The sequence below is a fragment of the Callospermophilus lateralis genome, chromosome 14, assembly GCF_048772815.1.
Source record: "Callospermophilus lateralis isolate mCalLat2 chromosome 14, mCalLat2.hap1, whole genome shotgun sequence".
In the NCBI taxonomy this organism is placed as follows: Eukaryota; Metazoa; Chordata; class Mammalia; order Rodentia; family Sciuridae; genus Callospermophilus; species Callospermophilus lateralis.
The window spans coordinates 20664000-20677235 of NC_135318.1; the positions used below are offsets into that span (position 1 = coordinate 20664000).

The window sequence follows — 13236 nt, forward strand, 5'->3', positions numbered from 1 at the left end:
ATCTGAAGAGTTAACCTCCATACCACAGCTGCAACAAGGTGAGAAATCTATGCAGTCAGCCCCAGAGTCTCTGCCTCAAGATGTGGAATCTATCCAACTCGCTCTAGGACCACAACTGCAAAGTGTAAAATCTGCTGAATTAACCCAAGCACCACAGTTGATAAGTAGGAGATCGATAGATTTGAGCCCCCATTCACAGTTTCAAGATAGAGATTATGCTCATTTGGACCTACCACCAGAGTTTAAAGATACAAAAACTGTGGAATTGACCCTAAAGACACCACTGGAAGATATAAAATCTATGGAGCTGACCCCAAAACCATCAGTACAAAATATCAGCTCTGAGAAGACAGTCCCAGTAGCATTGTCTAAAGATGTAAAAAGTCCCCAAATGGTAGAATATAGAAGAGTAATTCCTGAGTCACAAGTGCAAAGTGTGAAATTTGGGGAAGTGATCCCAGGTATACAACTTCAAGCAGTGAAATCTGTAGAGTTGAACCTCAAACCAAATTATCAAGTCCTAGAGCCTGAAAGATTGACTCCATGGCATCAAGTCTCAGAATATTTAGGAATGACCCCAGAGCCAGAACATCAAGGCACAAAGGTAAAACTTACCTCTGACATTTGTCACCAGGTAGGAGAATCTGTTGGGTTGACACAACCATATTTAGAAATTACCCCAGTGCCATTAACAGAATCTATGAAGATGAGTCCAACATCATTCAAAGACACTTGTAAGACTGTGTTCCAACTTGTAAAAATGATGGAGGAGACTCCAGAACCACAACACACAATAAAACAATCTCTGGACTTGATACCAGGATCAGAGGTGCAAAATGTAAAATCAAAGGTGTTGACCCCAGAGCCACAATCCCAAGGTAGGAAATTTGTTCCTCTAAATACACAACCACATTCAGAAGTTACCAAATTGTCAGAGATACCCTTAAAGGCAGAATCTCAAGCTGATAAGACCCAGAGGGCTGTCTCAGAACTATATTCTCTGGGGTTGACTCTAGGATCAGAAATATGCTATGAAAAATCAGGGTCATTACCACAAAATTTGAAATCTGTTAAATTAAATTCTGAGCCACCCCCACGAGTGGTTGGATCTAAAACTTTAATTACAGGATCAAAACCATATCTTAGAGACTTGATCTCAGGGCCACAACTCCAGGGAGTAAAGTCTAGGCAAATTGATCCAGAGTCTCAGTGGAAAGGTGCAAAATGTGTGCATTCAGTCCAACAGTCAACTACCAGAGTGGCAGAATCTGAGAAGCCAAAACCAGAGCCAGGGATACAAGGTATATTATTGGAGGAATTGACTAAGGGGGCACAGAAACACAGTGTGAAATCTGCATATTTAAATCTAGGCCCATGGCAGCCAAGTGTCAAATCTTCTGGATTAACTCCAGGTCCACAGTTGCAAAGTGTTAGATTTTCCAATTTATCTCCAGATACACTTCTTCAAGAAGAACCTATGGATTTACTCTCAGGGGCCCCACATTATGGTGTGAAATCTGATGAAATGACCCCAGGTTCCCCAGTACAAGAAATCAAATTGTCAGATTTTATCACAGGGACAAAGCATCAAAGTGTCAAATCAGTACCACTGATTCCAGAACCACAGCCTCAAGGTGTGAAATCTGTGGAACTAAGCCCAGGACCAAGCTTGCAAGATGTCAAATTTTCTGATTTGATCCCTGAGCCAAAGCATCAAAGTTTCAAACGTATACAGTTTATACCAAGGGATGAGCTTCAAGATATAAATTTTCTAGGGTTTGTACCAGAATCATCTTTGCAGTTAAGCCAACAGCCACAGGTTGAGGATATGAAATCTGTTATGTGTACTGAAGGATCACAGTTTTACAGAATGAAATCTATGATATTGACCTCAAAAGTACAAAGTGAAAAACCTGAGGAAGAAAATCTAGAGCTATGGCAGCAAGATACCAAATTTTCTGGATTGACCTCAGGGCCAAAGCTTCAAGGTGTCAAATTTGGGAAGCAAACCCCAGGGTCAAGGATTGAAATGACTCCAGAGTTAGGGCTGCCTGATTACAAATTAGCAAATGTGTCTTCAGGGCTTCAAGACATTAAACAGGCTGGGCTTAACATAGGGCCATGCCTACAAGATGTTAAATTTTTGGATACAACATCAGGAACTCAACCTCAAAGAGTGAAATCTTCACAGTTAATCTTAGGGCCACAGCCTCAAGGTGGGCAATTTTTGGAGTTCACCTCACAGCCAGAGAGGCAAGGGTCTAAACCAGAGTTGTTAGTACCAGAACCACTGTTTCAAGATGTAAAATACGTAACAATGAACCAAGTGCCACACTTTGAAGGTGAAATTTCTTATAAATTAGTCCCAGAGCCACAGATAGCATATGTAGAATTTATGGAGTTGATTCCTAGGATGATGTTATCAAGTGTAAACCATTATGAGTTGGCCAGAAAACTACAGTCACAAGATATAAAATCTGAATTAGTCCAAGTACCACAGTTGGAAAATGTAAAACCTGTGGAACAGACTCCATTCTCAAAGCTTCAAGACTTAAAATCTGAGAAATCAATCCCAGAAACACAGCTAGAAGATAAGATATCTGTGGAACTAGTCCCAGGGCCACATTTGGGAAATACAAAATCTGTGCAGTTAACCCCAAAGCCAGAGCTGGGAAAAGTCAAATCTATGGTGTTAACTCCAGGGCCACAGGCAGAAAGTGTGAAACCTAAGGAGCTCACCCTAGCTTCAAAGATTCAGGTTTTAAGATCTGCATCACTACCTTCAGGACCACAGTTGGAAAATATAAAATCTGTGGTCTTAATGCCAGAACCATGTCAGGAAGGTATAAAATCTATGGAGATAACTCCAAGTTCTCAAAAGGAAGGTGTGAAACCCATAAAGATAACCTTGGGACCACAGACAAAAGATTTCAACTCTGTGGAATTTGCCCCTTATTGCAAGGTTGAAGAAGTGAAATCCATGGAGTTGACTCCAGGTTCAAAAATTCAAGATTTGAAAACTGTGGAGTTGGTCCCAAGTTTACAGAATCAAGATATAAAAGCTATGGAATCAAAACATGGCTCAAAGATGCAAGATGAGAATTCTGTGGCTTTTGTACCTGAGCCATTGCTTCAAGGTGTTAAATCTATGGAGATTTCTCAACAACCTGAACTACAAGGTATTAAGCCTAAGGAATTGGCTTTAGAGCCACAAATGCAAGATTCCAAATTTGTGGAAATTACCCCATGTTCTAAGATACAAAATTTAAAATTTATAGAGGAGACTCCAGATTCACAGCTGCAATATGAAAAATCTGTGAAGTTGACTCCAACAGTAAAAAGGCAGGTGAATGTAACCAGAAGAGAAGGAGTTCAAGAAGTAAAATCTGTGGACTTAGCCACAAGGCAACAGTTTCACGGGATGGCACCTGTGGATTTAACTCTTGGGCCTGAGCAGGATGACCAGATATTTGTAAATTCATTGGAGAAGACATGTGTGGATTTAGAGCAGCCAAAAAGGGGATCTGAGTCAGAAAGTATAATATCTTTAAATTTAAAAGGGCCCAAATCTAAAGGTATAAAATCTCTAGACCTCAACTCCGAGCTACCACTGAAAGATACAAAATCATTTGAATTGGCTCCAGAACCAATTATTCAAGATGTAAAAGAGAGAGAGTTCAAATGTGAACCTCAGCTGCAAAGTATAAAATCTTCCAAGTTGACCCCAGGACCACAGTTGTACCAAGTGAAACCCTTGGAGTCAACTTTAGAGCCACTACTTCAAGATGCGAAAATTCAAGATGCGAAAATTGTGGAGTTAGACAAAGAGCTGCAGTCTGAAAGTATAAAATATATTAACTGGATACCAGAACCAGAGTACCAAGGTGTGAAATCTGTAGAATTAAACTTTGGGTCACAATATCAAAGTGTCAAACCTGAAGAATTAAAAACTTCAGAAGTGATGCCATCTGAATTGTCTATAGGGCCAAAATTTCAAGGAGCAAAATCTATGGAGCTTAATCATGAGCCACAGTTGCAGTGTATAAAAACCTCTACACTGACTCCAGGACCAGAGGTACAAAAAAGGAAAATTTTTGCATCAACCTCAGAACCACAGCTTCAAGGTGTGAAAACTGTGGAAATACACCAAAGGCCACAGCTTAGAAGTAGGAAATCTGTGCAGTGGATACCAGGACCTGAGTTCCAAGGCTTGAAAGCTGTAAGATTAAATCTTGGGCCACTATCTCAACGTGTTAAATCAGCAGGATTGAAAACTTCCATAGACTTTAAAAGTACAAAAGTATGTGAACTGACTCTAAGGCCAAAACTTCAAGGTGCAAAATCTATGAACTTTAACCTTGGGCCTCATGGTCAGTGTCTGAAAACTCCTGAGTTGTCCCCAGGACTAGAGCTGCAAGAAGGGAAAAAAATTTCAACCTCAGAGCCACAGCTTCAAGGTGTGAAAGCTGTGGAGTTAGACCAAGGGACACAGCTTGGAAGTAAGAAGTCTGTTCAGTGGATTCCAATATCTGAATTCCAAAATATGAAATCTGTGGTAAATCTTGAGTCACAATCTCAGAGTGTCACAGCTCTAGAGTCAAAATCTTCAATACAGTTAAGAGATGTGAAAACATCTGATTTGACTCAAAGGTCAAAGCTCAGAAGTATACAACCTTTGGAATCACTCCAGGAGTATCAGCCTCAAGACTTCAAATCTATTGATTTGAAATCTGAGCTGCAATTGAAAAGTACAAAATCATGTGACCCAACCTCAAGGTCAAAACTCTGTGATATAAAATCAATGGTGTTCAAATCTGGCCTTCATTTGCAAAGTTTAAAATCTTCAGAGTTGACCTCAGGACAGCTGCAGGAAGTGAAACCCTTGGAGTCATCCCCAGGAACAGAACCTCAAGGTGTGAAGTCTCTAGTGTATACACAAGAGCCACAACTTTCAGGGGTGAGATCAGAGATAAAAAGTCAAGGGCCACAATTACAAAATGATAAACTTGTAGAGTTGAACTCTGTAATACACTTGAAAAGTATGAAATCATCAGAATTGGCTCTTCAGACAAAGCCTCAAGGTATGAAATCTGAGGAGTTCAACTCTGGGCCCCAGAGGCAGAGTGTAAAATGTTCTAAGTTGACACCTGAGACAAAGTCCCAATATATGAAAGGTACTGAGTTAAGCCCTAGTTCACAGTTGAAAGGTATACCATATTCTGATTTGACAGAGAGAACCAAGATTCAAGGTGTCAAAGCTATAGACTCCAAACCTAGGCCACGTTTGCAAGGTGTAAAATCTAATGAGCCAATACTGAGGACAAAGCCTCAAGAAGTAAAATGGGTGGAGTTGAACTTGGGCCCACAGTTGCAAGATGTGAAATCTTCTAAATTGATCACAGGAATAAAACTTCAAGATGTAAAATCTATGAATTTCAGTTCCAGACCACACTTACGAGGCGTGAAATCTTCTGAAACGATCACAGGGAGAAAGCTTCAAGATGTGAAATCTGTAGAATTCAAATCCACTCCAAAGTTGCAAGGTGAGAAATCTGATTTGACCCTGGGGAGGAAGCTTCTAGGTATGAAATCTGTAGCGCTAGACTCAGACCCCCAGTTACAAGATATGAAATCTTCTGAGCTGATCATGGGTATAAAACTTGGAGGTATAAAATCTGTGGAGTTCAGTTCTAGAAAATTCCTTAAAAGTATAAAATCTTCTGAGATGATACCAGGGACACAATTTCAAGTTGTTCAATCAGTGGACTTCAACTCTGGATCACAAATACAAGGAGAAAAATCTTCTGAGTCGATTGAAGGGATGGAATTTCAAGATGTGAAGTCTGTAGAGTTTGACCATGGTTCAAAGTTACAAGGTGTGACATCTGAGTTAATACCAGAAGCAAAGCTTCAAGGTGAGGAATCTGTAAAATTCAACTCAGGCCCCCAGTTGCAAGATGTGAAATTTTCTAAGCTGATCCTGGGGACAAAACTTCAAGGTATTAAATGTAGAGGTTTCAGTTCTGGACCATACTTACAGGGTGTGAAATCTTCTGAAGTGATCCCAGGGTCAAAGCTTCAAAAAGAGAAATCTGTGGGATTAATTCCTCAGCCACTGTGGCAAGATGTGAAATCTCTTGAATTGTGTCTAAGTAAGGTACAAGATAGGAAATCTCTGGGGTTCAACTCATTCCCACAGTTCCAAAATAAGGAATTATCCAGGTTGACACCATGTATGAAATCTATGGAATTTAATCCAGGAGCGAAGCTCCAAGGTGTGAAATCTGATTCCATAAACCTTCCAATAGAGGTCAACCATGGCTCAGAATTACACGTTGTAAAACACTCTGAACTGCCCTTAGAATCAAAGATTCATAGTGTGGTATCTTCTGAATTCAGTACCGGAAATCAGCCAAAAGATGAGAAATCTCACAAATTGAGTCAATGGCCACAGTTTCAAAGTGTAAATTTTATGGTTTTAAATCACGAGCCACATTTGCAAGGGATAAAACCTTCTACTCCAGATGAGCAATCTCAGAAATTCAAGCATAAGCTTAAATTGAAAGGTGAGGAATCTTTTGGACTGAATCAAGGGTCACAGACTCAGTATAAAAATTTTATGGCATTTGACACTGGGCCACAGTTAGAAAGTTCAAAATCTTTTGAATTTATACCTGGGTCAAAGCTTCAAGGAGTAAAATCTCAGATGTTCTGCTTTGAACCACATTTTCAAGGTGTGAATTCTGTATCCCTTCCAAAGCCCAAACCCCAGTGTGAAAATTCTACTGGGTGCCACCCTGGGCCACATTTTCAAGGTGTGAATTCTGCATCCCTTCCAGAGCCCAAACCCCAGTGTGAAAATTCTATTGGGTGCCACCCTGGGCCACATTTTCAAGGTGTGAACTCTTCTTTTGTTCCAGGGCCCAAACCTCAGTGTGTAAATTCTATTGGGTGCCACCCTGGGCCACATTTTCAAGGTGTGAATTCTGCATTCATTCCAGGACCCAAACTTCAGTGTGAAAATTCTACTGGGTGCCACCCTGGGCCACATTTTCAAGGTGTGAATTCTGCATCTCTTCCAGAGCCCAAACCACAGTGTGAAAATTCTACTGGGTGCCACCCTGGGCCACATTTTCAAGGTGTGAATTCTGTATCCCTTCCAAAGCCCAAACCCCAGTGTGAAAATTCTATTGGGTGCCACCCTGGGCCACATTTTCAAGGTGTGAAATCTTCTGAGTTAACTCCAATTGCAAAATTTCAAGGTATAAAGCCTTGTGAGTTGAATTTAGAGAGGGAAAAAACTATGATAGTTAACTCTGGACTACATTCACAGGATTTGAAATCTGAACTGACTCCAGGGTCAAGGTTGAAATCTGAACTGACTCCAGGGTCAAAATTTCTAGGTTTAGCACCTATGGAATGCAGCCCTGGACCACATGTACACTGTGTAAATTCTTCTAAATTGAATTCAGAGCCAAAATTAGAATTTATAAAGTCCATGGAATACAAACATGGGCCAGTATTGCAAGATATTACAACTTTTGAATTGACTTCAGGAATAAAAATTCCAAGTATGAAATCTGAATTTCACCTAGGGTCAGAGCAACAAGGCATAGAATCTGTTGTATTCAACTCTGTACAACATGTACAAGATATAAAATGTGAATTGACTTCAGGGACAAAGTTCCAAAATGTGATACCAATGGAGTTCAACTCTGATCATCAACTTCAAGGTACAAATTCTTCCAACTTGAATTCAGAATTTGAACGCATAAATTTTAAGTTTAGTCCAGGGCCACAGGTGCAAACCATGAAGCCCTCTGAACTGAATCTTGGGTCAGAATCTCAAGGTACAAAATCCGTTTTGTTCAACTCTGGGCCCTACTTGCAAAGTATGAAATCATCTGAGTTAACTGCAGAAACAAAGTTTCAATTTTTGGAGAACCAACTTGAGTCAGGGCAGCAAGTTGTACAATCTCTGTTCACTTTGGGTCCTCAGTTAAACGGTGTGCAATCTTTACACCTGCATACAGATGTACAGTCTACAGAGATGAGTAAACAGTCATTGCCTTTTGGCGAGAATTCTGTAAAATTGATTTCAGGCCCTGGGCTGCAGGACTTGAAATATGGGGTAAATGCGGTAGAACCACGTTTTCAAAGAGTGAAATCTGTGGAATTAAACACAGAGTCAAAACCTCAAGGTATGAATTCTGAGAAGTTGCCTTTACACCTCAAGCATCACAGTATGTTTGCACCAAAGCCATATTGTCAGGCTATGACATCTCTGGAGTGGAAACCAGGGCCACAACTTCAAAGTGTAAATTCTTTAGGGTTGACATCATGCCTCAGTTCTCAATGTGTTAAATCTGTGATCTTCACACCGAACTCAGGTTTTCAAAATGTAAAACCTGTGAATCTGAGGCCAAGGTCCCAGCAATATGAAGATATGGACTGTCAAGAGTTGACTTTAGGTGTAAAATCAGTGATGTTGACACCAAAACCAAATAGTGAGTTTCTAACAGGACCAGCATTGGCTAGTGTCAAATTTTCAAATTTGTTTCCTGAATCACAGCAACAAGATGTGAAAACTTTGGAGTTTACTCCAGAGCCAAATTTGCAAAGTATAAAACATCTGAAATTGTCTTCAGTGTCTCTGCAGCAAACTGTAAAATCTGTGGAATTAGCACCAAAGTCAATGCCTCAAAAACAGAAATCTGGTAACCAAACTCCAAGAAGTGATCAAACCACAGAATCCTCTGAAGTTATCTCTGGCCCAGGGAAACAGATTGTAAACAGATTGAAAACAGATTCAGAGATGATCCCAAAGCCAAAGCAGCAAGTCCCTACAACTGTGAATTTTAATTCAATATCAATTTACCAAGTCCCAGAATCTTCAGAAATGACACAAGAGTTGGCACAAAAAGACACAGAAACTGTGGAGAAATATGTGGGATTGACCTCAAAGCCAACAGATAAAGCCACAGAATTTTCAGAAATGCCTCTACAGCTAGATCTTCAAGTACCAGAATCTGTTGATCTGGCTTCGGTGCTAAGGGATCAAGGCTCAAGATCCTTAAAATTAACCTCAGAGAAAAACTATCAAATCCCAGAAACTCTGGGGATGCTCTCTCAATCATGGCCTCAAGTTAAGGATTTGGGGGAGTTATATATAAAACCATTACAGCAAGTTATAGAACCTGAAGGGATGATCCAAGAATTCAAGCATCATGCTACAGAAGATATAGGGTTGATCTGTGAAGCAAGGTTGCAAGGGAAAGAATTTCTTGGAACAACCCCAAAGACAATAAGTCAAAATACTGGATATGCTGAGAAATCTCCAAAGCACTATCCTCAAACCTTAGAACCTGTGGGGATGATCTCTGAGAAAAGAATGCAAAGGGAAAAAACTGAAATATCATTGCCAAAGCCATCATATCATGTCCCAGATTCTGCTTCAGGGATGACACCATGGCTAGGATACATTCAAGGTCCTGAATCTGTGGAGCTTACTTCTGAGGAACCTATGGAATTGACCCCAAAGTCACAACATCATGTTGGATCTTTAGGAATAACATTAGGGTTAGGAGATAAAGTCCCAGAATCTGTAACTCTGATCTCTAAGCCATCACTGGAAATGGAGGAATCGTTAAAGTTGGCTCCAAAGCAAAAAAGTCAAGTTGTGGGACATGAAGAATCTATAGAGCTCAACTCTGAGACATGGCAGCAAGATAAGGTATCAATTGGGCTAACAAAGTCACAGAATCAAAGAAGGAAAAATTCATGGTTAGCTCCAGCAGGACCACCGAGTCAAATTATAAAAGGTAAGAAGATTAGTCCAAAACCACTGGATCAAGTCATATCACAGATTCAAGTTGCTCAATCAGTAGGGGTGATGCCAGCAGCTCCCCCCAAAGTTGTTGAATCTGTGAAAGTGACCCCTAGGCCACCACTTCAACTTGCGGAGTCTGTGGCAACACCAGGGCCAAAACCTCAAATGGCAGAAAATATTGAGTTGACTCCAAAACATCAAGATGTAAGATCTTCAGAGTTGACCTCAAGCCCATGGTTACAGAATATGAAACATAAGGAATTAATCACAGAGCCAACACATCAAATTTTGGAAAAGACTGTGTTAACCCCAGGGCCATTGTATCAAATTGTAAAATCTGAGGAATTAGCACCAGGACCAGTTCCTCAGGTTGTAGGCACAATAGGAGTAGCCAGGGGATCAGAGATTTATGTAATGGATTATTTGGATTTAGTCCCAATGTCATATCTTCAAGAACTGGCACAACCTGTAAAATTAACTCCCAGGCCAAGTATTCGAGTGATGTCTGCAGAATTAGCCTCAAAACAAACATCTCCATTTGAGGAACCAACAATATTGACTCATGAGCAAAAGTTGACACCTGCAAAATCCACAGAGATAAAAACAGAGTCTCCTAAAGTTATGAAATCTGAGGATTTGAATCAAGGACAGATGTATCAAAATTGGGACTCTAAGGAATCAATGTCAGAAGAAGAGTCACAAGTAAGTGATTTTTTCTTAGAGTCCCTAAACAGCTCTTCAACCCCACTCATTTCAAGTTCTGTCAAAACATCTGAATTAGGAAGCCTTTGGGGTTCTGGGATCTCAGAAGTATCAAGAGCTTTGGATATGAAGAACCTTGGGACATATATTTTGCAGCCTGAAGGGTCCTATTCTGACTCTGTTATGATGCAGTCATCATCTCTTCTCTGGGACCTTCAAAATGAACCCTCTGATAATACAGGGGACATTGTGGAAACCCCACATCCTGAGACTGTGGGAGTGGATATCACATCTAAGGAGATAACTAAGAAGAAGCAGATGGAGAAGTCAGAGGACTCACTCCAGAACCATTCCCAACATCCATCACGAAGCCAGAGATCACCATCTGGGACTTTCCAGGGAAGATCAGGGTCTCAAAGAGGTTCTGCTCGGCCTTTCTTGGGCAGACAACAGAATGTCTGGGAGAATCATGTCAATAGGCAGCGACTACCTAGAAAATATCTCTCTGCTATGCTAATGCTAGGGAATGTCTTGGGGACGACTATGGAAAAGAAGCTTTGTTCTCGAATATGTTTAGCAGAAAGAGCCACTACAGATATCTGTAAGTCTATTCAGAATTTATTTGGGGTTCCAGCTGAACTGATGGAATTTTCCCAGAGCCTGCTAGAGAATGGTCCATGTACTATTTCACAGCCTTCAGTGGTCAAAAGTTACATTCAGAGACATACTTTATGCCACGGTCCTGATCAAAGAGGGACTCTAAGGATGTGGACACGTGGCTCCACGGCTTCCATAATACGGCAATACTCTGGGACCAGATTGGGCACAAAGAAAACAGACTCAAAGCTCAGTAATGTATCCCAGGAAGTCACTCAGCATATGCCTATCTCATGTGCCGAGGGCCAGCTACCTGCCCTAGCAAAGTCAGAGTCTTCTATCAAGATATATTATAATAGGGAGGATCCTATTTCCCAGGAAGAGAGTGAAAACACACAGAGTGATTCACAGAGAAGAATTTTTAAGTCCCAACACCCCTTCAAGCCAAGTTATCTTTCTCCGGTCAAGACCGACTTTTCAGAACAGTTTCAATTGCTACAAGAACTGCAGCTAAAAATAGCAGCAAAACTCTTAAGGAGTCAAATACCCCCCAATGTGCCTCCACCTCTAGCTTCAGGTCTTGTCCTAAAATACCCTATCTGTCTACAGTGTGGCCGATGTTTAGGATTTAATTGCTGTCATAAAATACATACCACTTTTGGGCCTTATCTTCTTATCTATCCACAGATCCACCTTGTAAGTACTCCTGAAGGCCATGGTGAGATTCGGTTGCATCTTGGCTTTAGGTTGCGGACTGGAAAAAGATCCCAGGTTTCAAAGTATCATGGAAGAAGCAGACCCATGACACCAAATACTCCTATAGCACCATCAAAAAGGAAAGCTAAAATTTATACTCCAGTTTCTAAGAATCCTACTCCCACGAGAGATTTCCAGTCTAGAGCTTTCCACTCCCCTGCTCCTGTACAAGTCTATAGCAAACAAAGGCAATGGGGTAGCCCTGGTCTAGTAGGAAAGACAGAAATTGGAGAGTTTGGGCATTATGAATTGTCTCATGTGCACTCCCTGTCAGAGAGTGACTCTGTAAGCTGCTATCAGGATGAAACGTGGGCTCGAGTGAGAACCAAAAAATCCTGGGATTCAAAATTTCCAGTGAAGAGAATCAACAAAGGAACACCAAACACAAACAGTGGAACCACAATACAGAGTCCCTCTAAGGAATTCCCAGCCCCTTTAAAAAGAAAGAGGACTGTAGTAGCTCGTACAAGTTCTGCTTCCTTAAAAAGACCAATTAAGAAATCCCCCCAGCCCAAGTTCCTGCAACTGCTCTTTCAGGGCCTCAAGCAGGCATTCCAAGCAGCATGCAGAATGATAGCTTCTTTTGGACAGAAGCCTGAGGACAGGACCAGGTCAGATGATTTGTTGTCAAGCAAAAGCTATGATTCGAAACAAAAAGCCAGGGACTACTGTTTACCAAAAGATAAAAAAGGAGACAGGACACCAGTTGACAAGCAAAGACCACCTAGTCCAAGCACTAAGAAGGAGGACATATTGTTGGAGGACACAAACCAAAGCAAATCAGTTCAACAGCCACAAACAGAGAGCCCTTGCCAATCCAGACCTCTCCAACTGCCCAAGCCCATAGTGTCCCAAAGAGAGGTCACTTTACAAACTGCTACTCTCAGGCAGACTTTGGGTGTAGTTCAAAATGACAGCAGCAGCAGTGCCAAGAAAACCCTCCATAAAGATGAAATTTCCAGTCAGAAGTTGAAGAATTTGCTCAAATCCGAAACCAGACTTCAGGTGAAGAGAAACTCGCACAGTTACCATAATGGGAAAGGCCCCCACAAGGAGGCCAGCTGCCACCAGGGGGACAGAACCCCGCGGAATGCCTCTGAGAAGAGCCAGCGCAGCCCTTCAGACAGAACCCTTTCCAGTGTCTCTGAGAGGAGCTATCAGGGACTCTCAGAGGGGACACATCGCAGTCCCTCGAAGAGGAGCCATCACGATGCCCCAGAGAGGAGATGTCACAGTCTCTTAGATGGGAGTCATCAAAGCTCCTCAGAGAGGCCACCTCACAGTCCCTCAGAGAAGAACCATGTCAGTCCCTCAGAGGTGGTATGTCCCAGTCCCTCAGAGGTGGTATGTCC

General features: G+C 41.4%; 1 protein-coding gene across 1 annotated transcript in view; it reads left to right on the forward strand.

Moving 5' to 3' along the window:
• Nucleotides 1-13236, forward strand: part of Spata31h1 (SPATA31 subfamily H member 1) — a 40685-nt gene that overhangs the window by 26083 nt on the left and 1366 nt on the right. The window contains exons 7-9 of the mRNA XM_077105233.1: nt 207-6977; nt 7221-7733; nt 8202-13201. Of these exons, the coding sequence (XP_076961348.1) occupies nt 207-6977; nt 7221-7733; nt 8202-13201 (12284 nt within the window). The remainder of the gene's footprint in view (nt 1-206; nt 6978-7220; nt 7734-8201; nt 13202-13236) is intronic.